General features: G+C 39.1%; 3 protein-coding genes across 3 annotated transcripts; 1 reads left to right on the plus strand and 2 right to left on the minus strand.

Moving 5' to 3' along the window:
- Nucleotides 1–1,439: 1,439 nt before the first annotated feature.
- On the plus strand, nucleotides 1,440–3,646 carry LOC136257662 (uncharacterized). The gene is made up of 2 exons (XM_066050922.1): nucleotides 1,440–2,505; nucleotides 2,558–3,646. The coding sequence occupies exons 1-2, from the start codon at nucleotides 1,504–1,506 to the stop codon at nucleotides 3,473–3,475; spliced, it is 1,920 nt and encodes a 639-aa protein (XP_065906994.1). The 5' UTR covers nucleotides 1,440–1,503; the 3' UTR covers nucleotides 3,476–3,646.
- Nucleotides 3,647–5,947: 2,301 nt separating this feature from the next.
- On the minus strand, nucleotides 5,948–16,370 carry LOC136257800 (uncharacterized). Its single transcript, XM_066051110.1, has 3 exons — nucleotides 16,041–16,370; nucleotides 12,943–13,191; nucleotides 5,948–6,601 (listed from the first exon to the last, which is right to left on the minus strand). The coding sequence occupies exons 1-3, from the start codon at nucleotides 16,314–16,316 to the stop codon at nucleotides 6,335–6,337; spliced, it is 792 nt and encodes a 263-aa protein (XP_065907182.1). The 5' UTR covers nucleotides 16,317–16,370; the 3' UTR covers nucleotides 5,948–6,334.
- A 246-nt stretch (nucleotides 16,371–16,616) lies between these two features.
- On the minus strand, nucleotides 16,617–19,786 carry LOC136257801 (baculoviral IAP repeat-containing protein 7-A-like). The gene is made up of 3 exons (XM_066051111.1): nucleotides 18,821–19,786; nucleotides 18,096–18,233; nucleotides 16,617–16,954 (listed from the first exon to the last, which is right to left on the minus strand). The coding sequence occupies exons 1-3, from the start codon at nucleotides 19,640–19,642 to the stop codon at nucleotides 16,706–16,708; spliced, it is 1,209 nt and encodes a 402-aa protein (XP_065907183.1). The 5' UTR covers nucleotides 19,643–19,786; the 3' UTR covers nucleotides 16,617–16,705.
- Between the last annotated feature and the right edge of the window lie 978 nt (nucleotides 19,787–20,764).

Below are 20,764 nucleotides of genomic sequence, written 5' to 3' on the forward strand. Positions count from 1 at the left end.
ATGGTACAATAACAAGAGGGACCAGTTTTGTTTGAAGCTGCACACACACATCCCTTGCCAAATTAACACACCTTGGTAAAATGTGAATGCAATGCCTAATGATTATATAATCGAACTCTTACTACTAATGTATTATGATACCTCCAATATACTATCCCTCATCAAGTCCTTAACTGTCAGTTTCAGCATCATTATTACTTGTAACCTTTTCTCACTAATTCTCAGGCACCACTTGCAATTGACTTACTATAGCTAAGAAAATTAAACCACACTACCTTTGAACAACGCTTTACAAGACATTCATATTGTTAGTAAGCAGCTTTTAAGCGGCTCACACAGCTTGTATTTATATAGTAATTAGAAAGAAAACAAAGGACTCATATACATGTGAATTACATGGCACTTGAAGCTGTACTACTATCCTCAAAGTATGGTCCTTCCCTTGACATATTCTCCTACGCTGGAGTGACACTTCACATGGTGAAGGCCTATTTCTTTACATTATGTGGTGATCCTAATACAGAAAGTATTGTAAGCATTATAGAGCGCTATCAAGAACACGAGAGGAGCACCAAAAGATTTACAAATATTAGTTGAACATTTGATGTGAGATGTGTCAGAGACGATGAGGAAGATGAAACAAGCATGAATGTATATGAGGTGTTCTTTTCTACATTGTTGTAACCATTGAATCCCCTTGCTGGCCCCATCACTAAGTTTCAATATTTTAGTATACTATCCCCAACAGTCTGGAGTTGTACATGATGTAGCCCTAAAAGATGTGTTCATATCATAGAAGTTCCAAATACAGTTTCACCATAGATATTAGAGTACACTCTAATATCTATGGTTTCATAGATATACACTCTAATATCTATGGTTTCACAAGCTGAAAATTATGATTAATCTTTTAGAAAGTTTATCAGAATCATAGACATGAATTAATTTACACAGAATAATAATTTTCAGTCATGGAAAACTTCTTCACCTTAGTCCCTAACAAAGCCTACGACGTTGCATGTAGTAATGTGGATGTGTTTGTGGTGAGTAAATCTTGTGTACACCTACAATGGTGCTTTATTCTAACAGAGTATCTCCCATTCCTAGTTTGACTGGAACAATTTAGATATGGAAGATCTTGACAATATAGACTTACTAAAAACCACTGGCGTTTGCAAAATGCATAGACACTAAAATTTTGTTTTTGTACATTAGCGATTTACCCAATGGGTTTTGCTAATCAATAAATAAATAATAAATAAGTTTGAGTCAAATCTGCCCAGGGATATAGATGACGTGCCTTCAAAATTCATGAGCTGTTCTTCACAATTACATATAGCCATGCAGTCCTCAATGATTCTACGTACATCAATGATGGTAGGGGCGTGGCTCGTCATTAAGATTAATCATAGATCATAGGATTAATGCAAGCAGATTAATAAACCATCAACTGCGGTTTTCGGAGTTTACACACAGACCGTACCTTTTATTTCCTATCCCACTATGGCGATGTTTCCAGCTGCAGCTGAAGCGCTACGTCACCTTAAGATTCCCGGTTCTCGGGTGAGACCAACTGGAGTGGAACTAGGTAGCGGGTCATATGGGAAAGTTTTCGAGGTAGAATATGATGGAAAGTTGTGCGCTAGTAAAGAGGTTCATCGTTGGACTCAAGTGATGGAACTTCTCACCGCTGCTGAAGAACAATCCAAAATAAAAGATGATTTCTTGCGAGAATGCCACCTCTGGAGTACTCTACGTCATCCTAACGTTGTACAATTCCTAGGAATTTACTATCCTTCTAGTGACGAGTCTGGACTGCCTGTTATGGTGATGGAGAAGATGCAGGAGAGTGTAACATCACTGGTAGAGAAACATGATAATATTCCCTTACTGGTGAAACTGTCAATACTACATGATGTGTCTCTAGGACTGAGGTATCTTCATGGTCACAAACCTCCAATTGTCCACCGAAACTTAACCCCTAATAACATCCTGGTGACCCCTCATCTTGAAGCAAAGATCACAGATCTTGGTGTGGCAAAGGCAACGGCAATGGGTCCAAACAGTAAGACGATGACTAAAAGTCTAGAAACCGCTGTGTTTATACCCCCAGAGACATTAGGCGATAAGCCAGTATATGGACCACCATTAGATGTGTTCTCTTTTGGAGGTGTGATCCTCCAAATCACTAGCCGACAATGGCCTACTCCAAAATCATGGTCACAGATTGATCACAAGACAAAAAAACAAATAACTTTTTCAGAGATAGAACGACGTCAACAGTACATAGACATGATGAGTGGAAGTGATGCAGATTTGAAGCCATTGGTTGTGTCGTGTTTAGAAGATGATCCAGAGTTACGTCTTCCAGCAGCAGACATGTCCGAGAGGATCAAGATGATGAAGGAAGAGTACAGCAAGAAGACAACTCGTGATGGTATGGATCCCATCTCATGGTTGGCTGAGATACAAACATCAATACAGTTACCAGCTGAGATCAAACAGGTTTGTTATCACACAGCATATGGTGTGCTAGTGTAAATGTGATGTTGTTTAGCAACAACTGCTTGTGAAGGAGTCAACCATACCTGACTTGTTCAGTGGACCAGTGAACATCAAGTGGGAGGAGGGATCCCCTGCACCATTGAGTAGATATTATCACACTGCAGTGTCGTGTAATGGAGTGATTTATGTGGGAGGTGGCTGGTCCAAAGACAATGATGATAAAATAGAACTCCCCCACACACTAGACATGTATCATCCAGACACTAACACATGGGACACTATTGACACTCCACATTATTCATTTGCCTTAACAGTACTGACTGACAAAGTTGTTGTTGTTGGTGGGTTCTCAAGAAGGGGCGGTGCACGTAGCCTCACTAACAAGGTACTTGTACTGGAGAGTGGTGGCCAGTGGAAAGACTATACAGAAATGCCTACAGCAAGATATTATGCCACTGTTGTTAGCCACAAATCAATGATCATAGTGATGGGTGGTGCTAAATGTGATGGTATCACCCTCAGTATTACAGAATTATTTGATGATACTACTGGCCAGTGGTTCAAATGTGATGATCTCCCCCAACAACTTTACTCCTCACACTCAGTCATAGTAGGTAACACACTGTTTGTGTTAGGTGGGTGGACTGATGATCGTGAACCCTCTACAGCAGTGTATGCTGCTCCTCTTGATTCTTTGTCTAGTCATCAAGTAAAGTGGCAACGTCTTGAAGATACTCCATGTGGTCATCTAGTTGCTGTCGGCCTGAATAACAAACACTTGTTAGCAATAGATGAAAATAATATTTACACCCTCAGCTCTACAGCCACTCGATGGATGACCGCTGCAACTCTTCCAGTACAGATACAAGACACAGCAGTTGTGTGTGTTGACAATGTCAGACTAGTAATGATCGGAGGGCGTAGGAGTGGAAGGGATACGAACAAAGTATGGATTGGATCATTTCAGTAGTGAGACAAGTTAATTAAATATAATTACATACCACACATACAAAATAGTTACTTACATCTTATGGCCTTAAAGGGAAGGAGATATGGATTTTTTTCATAATTGTATAAAATACCTTTTGTATAGTTATACATTTGAAATTTGATTTGTTTATGAAAATACTTTTGGAGTAAATGTTACGTTTGAATGCATCATAAGTTGCTTACACCACAATTTGAATGCTGAAGTATCACTTCATGTCATGATGGATACATATGAATGATCATGAACTCCTTGTAACTAGTAACGGTCCAAGTATAGAATGATTAGTAGTCCAGCAGTAGCTACAGGCTAGCTCATAGAATCATAATCAGTAATTGTCCCAACTCTTTGGCATGAGTAATTAATTGTGAAGTGGCATTAGCGTGACATTTTCCAGAATTGTCCCATTCCATGATTGCTCATTGTTGGAATAACTTTACAAAATGTAGCTTGGTGCCATTATTCATTTTAAGAGTGCCATATATTGTCTACCCAGAATTTGTAAATAAGCCCCACGCTGGCCAGCTGACAGCATAATTATGTCTCTGAGCTACCTTATCTTTCTGATTTTGGTATTGTGAATGATGGCTGCAAAATCAACTTAGTTATATATGGGCTATTAAAAGTTTACAGTGTGCAAACAACACACAACAGTGTGATGCTGTGTGCATCAATGCTTATTATTTTTGGTTTGCTGTATGGTGCATGGAAGCTGTGCATGGCTTTTGGAAAGAAAATCATTTCTAAGCCACCTATGAAGTGCATGTCAATTGGCCTCTATAGTTCTCAACACAATTATACAAATTAATCATCTGTTAGTAAGTAGCAGCATGATGAACATTCAAGGTATGGTGAGAACCATGTTGTTCCAGAAAACTTGATGTAGAAGAGCTACACCGTCTACAACAGCCAGCACCAGTTTGTTGTACGCCAAGCAGTTGAGAAATAACTGAGAAATATTCAAGAAGATAACAAGCAACTCAAGAAAATTAAACATTTGGGATATAAGTGAGAAAATAATCGAGAAGTGTAAGCGAAGTTTACTGAATACTGAAAAAGTGGGGAACTGACAAGCAGGCTCACCATGGGCTTCGCAGTGGTGATTTCCATAAACCATTGAATCATATTTTCCACAAATTTAATTGTCTGGAATATTAGGTTTGGAAATAAAACCGCTTTTAGGAGCCACATTGTCTTAATTTGCCACAAGTTGTAAACCAGCTTCATCCATCTGACCAGCGGAAATGCTTACAACATTGTTTTCACGTACTGCTACAACCATGGCAACTTTCCTGTATTCGATTAGTTCTTAGACTAGAACAACACTGATTTCTCGCAGGCATTAGTTATAGGAAGGCGACTGTCTCTACTCCATGCACATTCATACTACCTTCCTTGAGAGTGTATGAGGTCTCACTACCACTTCTAAGCATATTAGGGTGAAAGATCTAGACAATGGTGGATCCAGCATGGGGCATTTAGGGAAAACATATCTCTTCCCTTTACTGCAAAAACCAACTCAAAATGTCACCCAGCACCTTTTATGCGTAGCAACTCTAAAAAATAATTATCGTTTGGAAGGTGTTTAAACCAGTAACAGCTTTTTAAGACTTCACAATCTTCTGCAATGGCCTAAATGGTTACCTATCATATAGTGAACACTATACTGATTGCTGCTATATGTATACATCAACACTATAACAGATTGTAGCTAGTTTTATCTACTCAGTGTGGCCTCCCCCTTTTAATATGGTGAGGATCTGAACTTGTTTGTGCCCCTCTCCTTGCCAGCTCCTGGATCTGCCCCTGTATGGGTACCCAAAATAAATTTAAAACACAAATTGATACCTTGTGTGAACAACCTCAATGCAAATGTTTTTCTAAAAAGTTAATGACAGGATTCACTGACAAAGAAATAAACTATAAAAAAAATGAAAAGAAAATGATTTAATATAAGTACACTGTATACATAGTCAAGGATCAGTTGCACAGTTTCTTTCTTTTTGTAATTGGGACACTGGTTGTGCTTACATTCTTCTTGCATTGCAGGGCAGGACAGTTACTATTGAGCAAAAGCACAAATACAAAGACGCATGACTGTATCATTATATTGCTGATTGAATGATGATCATGATACAATGAGATTTAATTTTCCACGCATGAGAGAGGCTCTAGTACAGTTTAGAACTTTTGCATCTCACATTAAGTGTTCAAATCTTGCTGAAACCAATTCTTCTGTTAGGTGTGTTTGTGTTTGAAAAAGCATTTATATCCAAACTGTTACAAGACCAGTTGTCGTAATATGTCTACAAACAACATAATTATCTCATTACGATACAGCTGTGTCCCTGTCAAAATATGCTTAACACAAATCAAAGTTGGAAGATATATTACATCATTCTCCAAAGAAAGATCATCTACGTCCTGGAGAACCATCAGATATTAATCTGTTGCATTTTTATTCTGAGCGTGCTTCTCATCTTTGTGAACAAAGTGAACCTCCTAGTGTGCTGGTTTTATACCTTTCACCATAGGAGGGTACAGACTTCATAAAAACCAACTTTCACTGAAATCAACTTTTCAACAATATTCATGACACATTGTAATACAGACCATTCACATACATATAAAGACAGATGAGCTTTGTGGTGTTACACCAACAAAAAAGTTGAATGAGACAATATAAAATTCCAAAATTATTTCACTCGTACAGTTACTCTAGTATGATTGTGTGTGTTGATTTGTTCACTAATCATGGCATAAAAATACAACAAGGGTCATCTAAAAATATAATTGTAGATTGGAATCAATGACAATCAATGACAATAGTAATACTGATGGCTACGGTAGGAATACCGACTCAACATCTGTGATAGTATAATGGCAAAAGGGACAAGTTTTGCTGTAGTGTTTGATGCTGCAGGCACATCTCATGCAGAGTCCTGCATGTCGACATGGCATCAACATTGCATTGATTCTCTTCTCTCCACACAGCTGGCAAAGGTAATAATGGTTAATAGAGAGGGGATTTGCAGTGGCTTCATCAGAACCTCTATCCTCCATGGCCAGTGGCAAATATGTAACAACATTACCAGTATCACTCTTCACCTAGAAAACACACAGGATATCACAGGATATCTTTCAATATAGTAATATATAGAGCATTCATGACAACACTGGAGTCACTATACTTCTTATGTATAAAACATACATTATAAAATTGTAAATTTACAAGGAAAATAAGGATCAAGTACCATTATACAGTACAATAGTACTGTATAGTAGGGACCACAAATGCTTGAGCATAGCCCATAAAAAGCACCCAAAACCCAGCCTCACTTTTCCTTGATGATGATGAGGCAGTATTGGTTAAGTAAAACTAAGCCCAAACAAGCTTTCAGATCGCCCCGAAATGCTTTCAACAAGTTGCTACAGAAAAAATTATTAAACGGAATTTTCTAGTGACTGACTGACTGACTGACTGACTAAGTAACTGGCTGATGCCAAGTAAAACTTGATAATGGCAAAGGCTATGGGCTTGATTTGTTCACTGTTCAATGTCGCTTCAGCCAGACACATGCATTTTGGCATACCGTAGTACTACAATGCATTACTTACCAGTGTCCTCCTTTGTGTCCCATTCATCTTTGCTGACAGCGAAAGGTGTCGAATGGGCGGTAGCGGCTTCCTTTCATAACAAAAATCGTCCGTATTTTTCATAGTGGCTACTTTGATTGCAGAGGTGCTATTCGAACAGTTCTTAATTTGTAATGCTGTGTAACGGGTTGAACGTAGCTGACAACGAAGTGTAATGGATACTTCACTTTTCAGACGATTATTGATATAGCTGGGGCATGTGGCACCATTTTTTCTTTTGCTGTGGTTCCCCAGTCATAATAATTTTATTTTACAAAAAAGCCATCAAACAAGTGCACAAAAATTTTGAATTTTCAACTACAGTAGGGAGTCTAGGGATCATAGCACATCGATATAAAGTACTGAAACAAGCTGGAGTAGTGCATGATATTAAATCAAGTACATAGTAGTACAGTGAAGCCTTGTTAATAGGGACACCTTTGGGACCCACAATAAGTGCATGGTCCTATTACTGAGGTGGCCTATTAATGAAAACCTTATTAATCCAACCATAAGCAAAGTGGCCTTATTACAGGTTTTTGCAATTGAATTCGTCGCCTTTGCGATTGAATTCGTCCCGTTTGCCATTGTCTTCGTCGGTTTTGCAATTGAATTTGTCCTGTTTGTAATTGAATTCGTCGGTTTTGTAATTGAATTTTTGCAGTTGAATTAGTTGATTTTGCAATAGAATTCGTCGCGTTTGCATTACAATTCGTCATAAACAAAACGACTCCAAGAAACCAACCCGTTCATTAAGAGATGAACTATTTATGCCATGGAGAGTTACACTTGAGACACTAGAAGGTAATTGGAGCTGGTAGTACGCGAAGTTGATAGCTGTCTGACAAGTTAATTAGCTTGCTCGCGAGTGACCACACCCATCGCGAATGGTGTAGTAGAGTTTGGAACGTTGCTGGATAGGCTGTAGAGGAAGAATTATTGCCTTATAAAGAGTTGTTTACTACTGTTGTACTTGAACAAGTTCTTGTAGCAACTGCTACATCATGTTTTCGTGTTTTCTCCAGCTGCCATTCTTGTTACGGACGAATTTAACTGCAAAAGCGATGAATTCAATTGTAAACGGGACTAATTCAGTTGCAAAACTGACGAATTCAATTGCAAACGGGACAAATTCAATTGCAAAAGCGACGAACTCAATTGCAAACGGGACGAATTCAATTGCAAAGTCGTCGAATTCAATTGCAAAAACCTGTATCAAGGTATTCAACAAATCAACACCTGGCTCTAGTTGCTGTAACAGCTACTGTATAATACCAAGAGTTCATCATACAGTAGTAAGGGAGAGTATCTAACTGGAATGCATTCATCAAACACACTGCCACTAGTACAGTATCAACACCTCACTCTATTCTGTAGAATAGAGGATTCACCATTTTCAACACCTATCAACAGTTCTCTCTTACCAGTGGAGTTGTATCAAACGCCTCTCTTAATATTATGAACTCTTGATAATACCAAGAGTGAATAATGAGCCTTATCCGAAATTACGTCACAGACATAAAAATGGCCACTGCATGTGGGGACATTCGTAAAATTTGTATGGGTGACTATGGGAAGAAAATTTTTGAACAGCAATATCTCAGCCTAGATGGAAGATATCGAGCTCTAACCAGCATGTATGGTTATAAATTAGCTGAAACAATAGGAATCTAGCGTTGTTTTGAAAATCAACCGAAAATCGCTTTAACATATTTATTGTAACATCTTATAGTCATACCAGCTAGTTAGAGTTCGATATCTTCCTTCTTGGCTGAGATATTGCCGTTCAAAAATTTTCTTCCCATAGCCACCCATACAAGTTTTACAAATATCCCCACACTACAGTGGCCATTTTATTCTGTAATTTCGGATAAGGCTCATAAGAGAGTATCATGGTCTATCAAAAATGAGGGCTTCAAAGTGTTGATGGAGCAAGTTAACACTCAGCAGTGGGAGTTTGTAAAAGACGGAATAAGGAATAGCGGAATAACTCGCATCACAACGAACGGGCATTTATATGGCTTATGCAATGTTAGGGTAATTGTACTGTTACAACTGTGAACTCATCCCTCGTAGATATCCTTACAATGTAGGGTGATTGCATGTACTGTTACAGCTGTGAACTACACTGCTTCGTCACTCTTAGATGTCCTAGCGAAATGATTACTATACGCTCTTACTACTACTGTATGTAGCTAAGCTATAGAATATACAGTAGTTAGCTATTAGTTTCGTTTTCGAGTCTTCATCCTTCCAGTGGAGGGATGAAACAAAACGACTGCCATGCCCCCTTTGCTCATGACGTTGGTACCATACTTAACATACAGTACCCGCTTACGAAGTGCAAAATTACATTTGATTATAGCTCTTACTAGCTACTACTGTATGTAAAGTATGGTACCAATGTCGCAAGCAAAAGGGGGGGTGACAGCCGTTTCGTTTCATCCCTCCACTGGAAGGATGAAGACTTAAAACGAAACTAATAGCTAACTACTGTATATTCTAGCTGTGCTAGCGCAATGGTACTTCAGTAGCTACATACAGTAGTAGTAAGAGCATATAGTAATCACTTCGCTAGGACGGCTATGAGCGACGAAGCAGTGTAGTTCACAACTGTAACAGTACACGCAATCGCCCTAACATTGTAAGGATATCTACGACGGATGAGTTCACAGCTGTAACAGTACAATCACCCTAACATTGCATAAGAAGCCATATTGATATACAATGCCCATTCGTTGTGACTCGAGTTATTCCGCTATTCCGTTATTCCTTAGTTCCGCCTTTTACAAACTCCCCTCAGCAGTGAAACTCGGAGAAGTAGCTACTTTGACAGATCAAACAAAGCATATTAACACCTCTCCTGTAAATTTGAGGGACTTGAAGCCCTCATTTTTGATAGGGATACTGAATCTCCTCTTTTATTATTCACTCTTGATAATACGTATACCACAGGTTTCAACATAATGCACGAATAGGATTATTCATTGCTTGAGACATAATGGCTGCTAAAAGCATGAAGTACATTACTAAAACTATTGACATAACTTTTGGCAGGTACTCAGGAGCAGCAACTTTGCAGTGATACGTTGACTGTCTGTTCAGCTGGCCCCTTTTATTAAGGGAATATTGTGTATAGTTTTGGTCCTGCAATCTGGTCTTATTAATGAGGTAGTCCTATTAACAAAAATTAAATCGATGGAATAGAAGATACATCTGGACTTTCTGGAACTAGCTGGCCACTATAACAAGGTGGCCTTATTAATGAGGTGGCCACTAAGTGAGGTTTCACTGTACTGTATATTAGGGATCATGGAGGTTAGCGAAAAATAATGACCAATATCAGCCTCACAATAGCTTCATGGCCCCTTGGCAGTATTGTTGGGTGTCTCCAGAACAGCCGAAACACTTCAGATATGTTGCTACAGAATTTTAAAAATTTCTGTTCAGTGGAATTCTCTGTTGACTAACTGACTGACTGACTAACTAACTAATTCCTTCAAACAAGTGTAACGTGATTAAAGCTACGGCTATGGGCTTAGATTTTTCACTGTTCAATGTCACTTCAGCCCAACAGTCCAAGGTGTCGATTCACAGTAACGCAGTGGCTTTCCTATGTTTGTAAATGGGAATCGTCCATATTTTCCTTGATGACTGGATGGATTGCAAAGGCACTTCTCCTACCGTTCTTGGCTTCTTCACTTTTGAGTCAGTAATTGATAATTGCATGGGACGCCTGCTCAGATGAAACATTACCTCTGGCGCCATTCTTTCTTTTGATGCGGTATGTGATTGTTGACTAAAAGCAACCAAATATCTAACGTCAGATCTTCTGAAATTTGAATATTTTTAATATGGATATGGAATTAAATAAGGCATCTGAGGACATGATTTTTGAGATTTCAGAAGATCTGACGTTAGATATTTGGCTGCTATTTAGTCAACAATCACAGTAAATCCCACAGTAAATCCCACAGTAAATCCCACAGTAAATCCAATGCTTTCAAATCAAACTAAATGCAGAGCAAAAGTCATTGCTGTAGCATTGATTGTTTTATTAGACTAGTTACTTGACTGTTCTATTAGAGTATCTCGATTACACTATTAGGTGAACGGTACAGACTGTACAATGTTGCTGTAGATGGTTTTTAGTAGCCATAATGAATATTACTTAAATGCAACTGCACGCACATACAGTAGTATATAAACTTTCAGCCATTTTCATTATGGCTAATTTGTCGATACAGCAATAACGAAGCCAGTTTAACTGCCACTGAGCTAAATTAAAAAAAGGAGTATCTGTCGAAACCACAGAAATCCACCACTACAATACCTGCACAATAAGGTTCTTATGATCTAGTAACAATCAAGGGACATGCCCCTTAATTATCTAGCATAGCAACTGGACTTCCTCTTACTGGTAGCTGCAGGAATGAAAAGACCATGCCCCATAAATATCACGTATAGTCCAGCTGGCTGAGACCCACTCAAGATACTATAATAAAGCAGTCACCCAGTACAACAGCCATGTTCAAAATATTCTAATACAACAGTCACATCATAGCTGTAGCTAAACAACAACAAAAACCTAGAAGTTATGGATTTGAAAAGAAACTAGTGAAACAAGGCTTCAGTATATGAATGTTGATATCACAACATAGTTCTGTGGGGAAAATCCTTGCTTTGGCATTGAACAAAATAATGCCACCAAAGTAGGGATTTCCCCACACAGCTATGTGCATTCATATAATCTTGTTATAGCAGTTTTATCGTTAGAACCCTACTTCATTTTTGAATTCAAAAGTTTAGAAAAAGGTGTTTACAATGTATTCTGAAACCTGTTTCACTTCTATCCACCATAGCACTAGCGTAAAGCTTGACCTGAAAGTTTAATACAATGTTTACACAGCCTTCCTTTCTCATACACCAGTTATTTTTTAACACGTGAGTGAGTGTGTACAGACGTGCACACACACGCACACACACACGCACACACACACGCACACACACACAATTTACCCAAATCAATTACAGGAATTAGATGCAGCTTTGGCACATGCCTGATTAATAAAGCAGCATACAGTGAGACCAAGGGTTAATAATAAGATAGGAGAGTGTCTAATGCTGTATAGGCCGGTAATAGATGATTGCACAAAAGTTAAACGGCTTCCTTTCCGTGTAACGTATAGGATTCTAGTATTTGTTCGTTTCCTAACTGCAATTAGTTTAGCCGCACCGTGATGAATCCTCAAGAATATTCGAAGACTGAACTAAAGACTGAGCTGTATGTACAGGGAACAGTGCTTCTTCAATTGAAGAATGCTCAAAGGTAGGGTAACATGGCGAAGCAGTAAAAATTCGAAGCAATACTCCGCCTTTGGTTCAGTGTTTATTGATTTCTCAGACGCTCTCCCCCAGAGTTATCTTCGAGGTTAACAGCCACACTTCTTAAGCAACAGAGCAATGCTCTTCGTGGTGAACTTGAATATCGAGTTGAACGCACGCCCTTGTGTCAGGGATAGCCTTTGTGGTTATATGCGAAAAAATACTAGCCAGTCTGTACGTTATGCGGAAAGGAAGCCGTTTAACTTCTGTGCAATCATCTATTACAGGACTATACGGCGTTAGACACTCTCCTCTCTTATTATTAACTCTTGGTGAGACCTAACAGACAAAATTGAAAATTGTTATGAGGGATTTTCTTTGTTCAATTGTATTGGAAACTGTCCTTAAGGAGGTTAAATGTACAGTGTTCTTTACATAAAGGGTTGAGGTTTCATTGTAGTAGGTACATCCACATAAGAAAAACTCACCACAAACACATCATCTACATCGCTACAAGGTGATGGCATTGTGGGCACACTAGGGATGGTGTTTCTCCCAAACTGGATTTGCTCTTGTAAATGAGGGTCTGACTGGAATGGCACACTCAAACTTGCTGGGATCATTGCTGAGTTTCGGGGAGAGGTGACCTCAGTACTGTCCCTAACAGTCTGGGGTTGTGCATGGTGAAATTCCATATTAGTATCTGAGGAACCTTGTTGACTGCCTTGCCCTGTATCCTGGAAGAATAATAATCTAATGTAACATTTCACACCTCAGAAATCCAGAGGATACAATTGCTACCCGGACAGGCTATTAGCCTGAAAGAAAATATTACATACTGTATTAGCTGTAACATGGGCACTTGGGATCAGCTTTAGGCATACATACAGTATCAGGAAAATTCCTCGTGTCCATGTTACAAAGTTCTATTACAAAACACCAAGAGCACATATTATTATATACTCTTGATAACACTTATCAAGAGCACATCAGTCCTACGAACAAGAGAGCATGGAATACTAAACACCTATGGGCAAGTAAACAAGTTGATGTTATAACTAGGTGTTTAGTTAATAGGTGTTACAGTAAAACCTGTGTATTAAGGACATCTTGGGGCTGACCAAAAGTGTCCTGATTATCAAGGTGTCCTGATTATCAAGGTGTCCTGATTATCAAGGTGTCCTGATTATCAAGGTGTCCTGATTTTCCAGGTTAGTTTACATGCTGAGGGATACTTTGGGACCATTACCAAGTGTCCAGATTATACAGGTGTCCTCATTTTCAATTTTCTTGATTAGCAGGCTCTACTGTAATCACTTCAATCTTTTATTTGCATTATTTAACTCTTAAAACCACATTAAACTTCTGTGTTGATACAATACAGGTGGGGTAACTTGATTCCCTTAGCCTCACACTATTCACTGAGCTACTTAACCACCCACTTGGAGAAGTTTAAAACATGCAACTACAGAGGCTTACTTGTTATGAGCAATGATCAACAGTGACTCATCTTTCCGTGATTCAAAATTTTTGCCATATGTTTAATTCACTTGTGGGCTTGATTGTGTGAACAGAAGTTAATAAGAGCAACCACCATTGTGTTAAACAAATGTAATGTCGTCTCATGTGAGAGCAAGCAATTTAAAAACTCACTAATTAAAAGGCGTGGCACCCATTTTGCTTGTGAGTATTCAACCCAAGTGAAACAGGATGAATACTCGTGAGTGAAACGGGTGCCATATCCTTTGTTTGCAGTTGCACAAGATGACATTGCATTTGAGCAGTGTTTTATATATCTATATATGTAAAGGGTTTGTTTGTTTCTTTACCAAATAGTTGCTTACACACAACAAGTTTTGGCCTTGTGGTTTAGTAAATGCTAGGTATCATGTTAATCCTTATTACATCACAACTAGGATACACAGTCCTAGATAGTATGCTATAGTGCTTTGTTTAGGGCACACATACTTTTAGCAGTTGTAAAGGGCTAATGCATACAGCATTTACACTTCCATGTATTTTGAATAATTTATTAATTATTTTGTAATTAGTTAATTAGTAGTTTTTCAATGCAACCACAAACAATCCCCAGAGTTTATAGTGCTTTATTACAAAAATGCCTAAGTCCACAACTTGCAATTTTTGTAACCATATTCTAAACTAGTTTTACCCGTATTTTAAACTGGCAAGAAGTATACACTTTAGAGTAAGCTTTCCCATTTGTAAGTTTACTACAGGGCATACAGAGCACTCAAACTGGCTGCTTTTATGCTAAGAAGTCATTTTGCTGCACAAGTGCATGTGTAACCATAGAAACAAAGATAAATATAGTGTATCACATTTTTTTTGGGGGGGGGGGGGATATTTCATGGATTCAATGACCTCCATTTAAAATTTCAAGGGGGTTCACTTCTTCAAGACCTTTCTATTTTGACCAAGTCAAGGGAAAAGTTTTTCAAGGGTAGCTGCAAATCTGTAAAAAATCACAATCTCCCTCCTGGAAAAAACCAACTATACAGTGCATATACAAAACACACAAACATTTCTACAATTTCAGAAACCCAAAAACGTATCAATTAAAAAGCATGTTGTTGTTTCGCTACAGTTGCAATATCACTTGCCAAGACACCTCATAGCACCAAGTATACAGTGGAATGCAATAATCAAGACAGTTAGGAATGAGGACACCTACATAATCCAGACACTTAGTTAAGGTCCCAAAGTATCCCTTAGTACATAAACTGATCTGGAAAGACAGAACGCCTTGATAATCAGGACACTAATGCAAGAAAATTTTGAAGAAATTCATGAAAACCATGATCACATGATCACTGCAAAACTTTTTGTCCACTAGCTAGCTAGCTGCTTGCATTACAGTAAAACCTGTGTATTACGGATACCTTCAGACCCACCAATTTTTGAGGTGTCCTAAATTCTAAGTTAGCTAATGTAATAAAGAGTATTTTTGGACTATTACCAGTAGAGCTGGGCAATAATAGCAGTACATATCGTAGGAGAAGGTATTTTAGTGATACCATTACCAGATGAGTACCATGATAGGTATTTGTACCATAATATCAGCTTTGACAAATCTCGATAGTGCCCAGCTTTAGTGTCCAGATTATGCAACCTCATTCCACTGTATATGATTCTAGAGAAACACAAAAATTTTCTGTTTACACAGGAGAGCAGTAGGATGTCATTCTCAAAACCTTTTCATCTATATTACTTTTTTTTAGGTAGTCACTTCTACACTGTCAATTGAAGCACTTGTAATCAAGGAATCAAGGGGCTTTTTGCAGTGAATCTAGCAATCAAGCTAGATGTCTGTCGAAGTGGCATTCAAAGGCTTTTGGAAACACAGGAAGTTATCATGACAATGATCACGATATCAAAGTGAAATACGGGAAAATTTTCGACAATCCAAAATCTTGATTCTGGTCACAAGTATATATCTATCAACTGGCAATGCAAAATGACCACTACTTGCATATGACTATTCTCACCATAACTGTATTTTAAGAAATGACTGGTACTGAAGTAGCCCATCTAATGTATGCACAAATACTGCTTCAGGTATGCTTACCATGTGTACATTGGTTGAGTCTCCTATGTATACATCGGGAACCGGCCGCTCCGACACTGACTCACTGTACGGTTGTGCGTGTTGTAGGCTAAGCTGTTCAGTTATCAATGCCTCGGGGTCTGTGGCGATATCCAACAACCTTCCAGAGCCAGAAGATGGTGGCCCGTGACCAGGCGATCTGGATGACCCAGCAAGGGTTTTCGAATCCGGATCTCCAGCCAGTGACAAATAAAATGGTTCTTCTGATCCATTTTCGAAAAATAAGTGTTCTGCCATCGATGCAAGGATATCACCCTTAAAGACTTTACTTCTTTTTACAGTGCCCGCCCCCTGTAGACTAATTAGTTAAAATGTTCTTATTAAGGCCCACCGTAGTTGCTAGGTAATTTCAACATGTGAACTACTTTCATATGTCCTCAGAAACCTTAAGCTTGGGGCATTTGCTACTCAAAGCTCAATTTGATCTTTTCATTAATTCCCTGTTCTTGGCCATTAAACATGCATCCATGAAGACATATTTTACCATATCCACCAGTCTCCTATATATTAGAGAAGCGATCACTAATTCTATACAGATTTTGTAAGTCCAATCCTGGGCTATACACTTAATATAATTGAAATATGCATATAAAAATATACAGAAAGATGTTCAAATCATGGGGAGATCAAGTGTATATATTATCAGTACAGAGAATCAGTTGGCGACAATAAGGACACCTCCCGGAAGAGACAATGATATTATCCACACATTCCATACACATTCTGGCATGTCGACATGGCAACACAACTGTGTCTACTTGTCTGCAAGTACAGATCTGACACATGAAACAGCCACCACGGTGATATAAATATGGAGTAATACTAGCCTCCTCTCCTTCCATGCTTTGGTTAGGTCCAGTTTGTTGCTTGTCATCCTACAGAGATTATACAAGGAATTGGATAAGTATATTATACACATAATGGGAACATTTAAAACAGACAAATTTATTCAAACAGGAGTATACTGTACAGAGGGGGTCATCAAGGATTGCAGGAGTACGTAGCTGAAACACAACCTATAAACATTCTCGTTTTGTAATAATTGACACATTCAAATTAAATTATTGAAATTTTGTAATTCTCTAATTACATTGCTATGCTACAGAAGTGCTATAAGCACACCATTTGATTTGATTTAATTTTTTTTAATTCACTGGGTAAGCCTACAAAAACACACCCATCAAAATATCTTCTCAACTATTGCATAGTTTGTCTATCATATTTTCCACTAATTCTCCCAACAAAGCCTTGAGGCTGCTCTTTGATCACTTTGGTTTACATAAGTAGCAGACACGCTCCCTTTCATGTAGTCAAAAAGGCACACTTTTCCTGGTAGCCTGCTATGGTATTTTCAGTCACAAATACCTGAACAGTTCAATATGAAGGTCCTTTACAAAGTTTTCATAGGGTCACTACACCTATATGTCAAACCAGCAAAAACCTTAGTGCAAAGCTTACCTATGTTGCAGCCTTCATAATTCTCACAAGATGGCTGCTTTACCATTTAATGGATTTGCTCACATGGGTGACATAGATACATGTAGCTAAGCATGTTTTTGATTTAAGCACACCAGACAGGTGGCTTACAGGCTATGGTCGTATGCCTAAGGGGTGTGATTTTTGCAAATGGTTACTCTGATTACATTAAACACACACTGCACACGCGCACACACTGCACACGCGCGCACACACTGCACACGCGCGCACACACTGCACACGCGCGCGCACACACTGCACACGCGCGCGCACACACTGCACACGCGTGCACACACTGCACACGCGCGCACACACTGCACACGCGCGCACACACTGCACACGCGCGCACACACTGCACACGCGCGCACACACTGCACACGCGCGCACACACTGCACACGCGCGCACACCCTGCACACGCGCGCACACACTGCACACACACACACACTACAGCACCACACACACATTGCACGCACACACCACACATGCGCGTACACACCACACACACCCGCACACACACTACACATACACAGTGTTCTCACCACGTTGTTAATGGCAACATCATCAGGATAAGGTCCTTCAGCCTGCCAATTTCCTCCAACTGGTAACTGAGGTCCCAATTCATAAGGTGGTGTGTCAACAATGGAGGAACCAGAAGTGAGACTGGACATCGGACTGGACTGGGATGTTGTGTGAATAATTAATATTAAACGATACAAGTTAGTCCCATGTTTCACAGATTATAGTAGTTACCAAGCAGACTTGTTTTTTGGTTTTCTTAGAGTGCGTGACTGCTCTATTAAAGTGTTAAAATGTTACTATGCCAAATTCAAATTGTATAACACAAACTTCATGCAGGTCTTAGCATGGATCATACAATTTTATTTTTTCTAAACACTTGACTGGGATCTGTGAAACATAGAATTTCCATGTCATAACATACTAAACTGTGAATCACAGTATATGTGACCAGATTTACAAAAAGGGTCTTCCACACATCCAATTTACCAACTTCGACTACTCATAACTTCAGATTGGAAAACACTGTTCACTAATTTGGTCGGTAGTGAACACCGACATAACTGCGTAGATAAAGAAAACTTTTATTTATTAACACAAAGATATGGTTTTCAGAGTTCATAGAATTGGATGTGTGTGGAAGACTCCTTTTCACAAATCTGGTCACGTATATACAGTATATCCCTGATACCATGAATATCACAGCCTCTCAAGTACATGCACACAAACACTACAATATGATGCACACCTGAGAACTACTGGATATCAAGCTTTGTTGATGACTGCAGTTTTGTAGTGATGATGTTGATACATGTGCTTCCCCAAACCTGTGATACTGGTCAGTAAATAATAAATCATCTTCCTCCATGTCATCCCGGGTGAAGTCACTACTCCCTGCTGGGAATAACAGAGGTTTATCATCTGGTAGGAATAAGGATGATGGCTCTGAAACAGTGTCAAGCAGAACACTATTAGATGATCCCATGTCCATTTCACTGCTCATCATACATGGAAGATGTTTATCTTGTTTACCTGTAACCTTGTCAGTTTCCTGGCAGTAAACAGCTGACTCTGTCGCTAAACATCCTGCCACACACTTCAATGATTGTGGCCTGGCACTTTGGTGGTGACTGTATTCAGGATAGTGGTATGCCTCTGTGCCTTGTGTCACAGATGGGCTAGACACAACAGTATAAGTTAACGGCTGACAAAAGGCAGTAGGCAATTTTTTAAGTGGAGTAGTCACCAATCTGTCCTTACGCCTACGCTTCCTGAGCTGTTTCACAAACGAACAAGTGCCACTCTCCTCTTTGTGTCTCAGTAATGGATCCATGTGTTTAGTCCACCCATCAAGTTTGATGTTACAACTGAAGCAGTAGACAAGATCTTCTTGACCAGTATATACAAACCCTGCCTCTGCCATTAACTGATAGCACAGTGATCCCTTCCATGGTGGAGGAAGTATGAATGTTCTCAATCTGCAGTCTAACGCTTCATAATCGTCAGGGTTTACATAAGAATCAACGACAGCTTCAACGCCATCAAAACATCCGGTTCTTCTCCAAGACATATATAGCAGTAAGTTTGATACTTCGGCGGCGCATAATCGAGAGTTTCGACAACCGTCACCAATGTTTCACCGTGCATGATGGAAGAGGGCACCTTGTTATATTGACCACCAATGACCACGGATGAAATCATTATCTTCAATTCCTAAAATAGAATGACATAGTTATGTAATAATAGAATTTATGTAATCTGCGGAGATCTCCAATTCCTGAAATAGAAATGATCTCTAAAAATAGCATGACATCTTCTAAGTGTTTGTGCGTCTACACAGGCCGGGAAGCCTCAAATTCTAATATGTTTTATTAAGTTAGCTAGGCTCCATGATAATTATATTGATACCCTGAGTCTAGGCCTCCCAGATTCTAGGGGGTGGGCTTTGGGGGCTGAAGCCCCCTGCGCCCTCCACTTTCAGACTTTACTGTGACTTGATCAATATGCTAAGGATTATAATAAATTTTGTCTTAGCATAATTATATGATCACTAATAATACAAATACTCATAAATTAAACCCACCTTATAAACATTTTCCCAAGGCATTATTTATTAGTGGATTTATGCTATGCAGTAAAGGTTATACAACAAGGACCCGGATCAGCATTGGAGGTGTACAAGATCGAGATACTCTAATAGAACAGTCACCTAACTACTATAATAGAACATTCAGTGTAAGCATAATAGGTTGTTCTGTTATGCCAAATTTGCTTGTTCCTATATACAGCATACAATGAAGTGCATTGGTCTGTTTAAAAGGCTTGTTCATCTACTTATTTCAACATTATCATGAATGTAGTTGTGATAGGGTGCATCATGTGCTTGGTTGTCTGAACCTACCCAAACCTTTCCATTAACAAATGCTGCAGAGAGCCATATATTATATATATATATATATCTAAAGGCAGTATATACTAAAATATCTACTGGCAGAAATATACATTTTATGTGGAAATGTCTCCAAATTGCAGTATTTTAGCATCTATATTTCAAAATTTTCCTGGGGGGGATGCCCCCAGACCCCCTAATTCCAGCATGCTTCACATGCTGGGAGGTGTGCATTGCATACCTCCACCCAAGTGATTAGTACCTTGAGTTAGCCCCCCCCCCCCCCCCCCTCCCGCCCCCCTT

The sequence above is a fragment of the Dysidea avara genome, chromosome 6 (assembly GCF_963678975.1).
Source record: "Dysidea avara chromosome 6, odDysAvar1.4, whole genome shotgun sequence".
NCBI lineage: Eukaryota > Metazoa > Porifera > Demospongiae > Dictyoceratida > Dysideidae > Dysidea > Dysidea avara.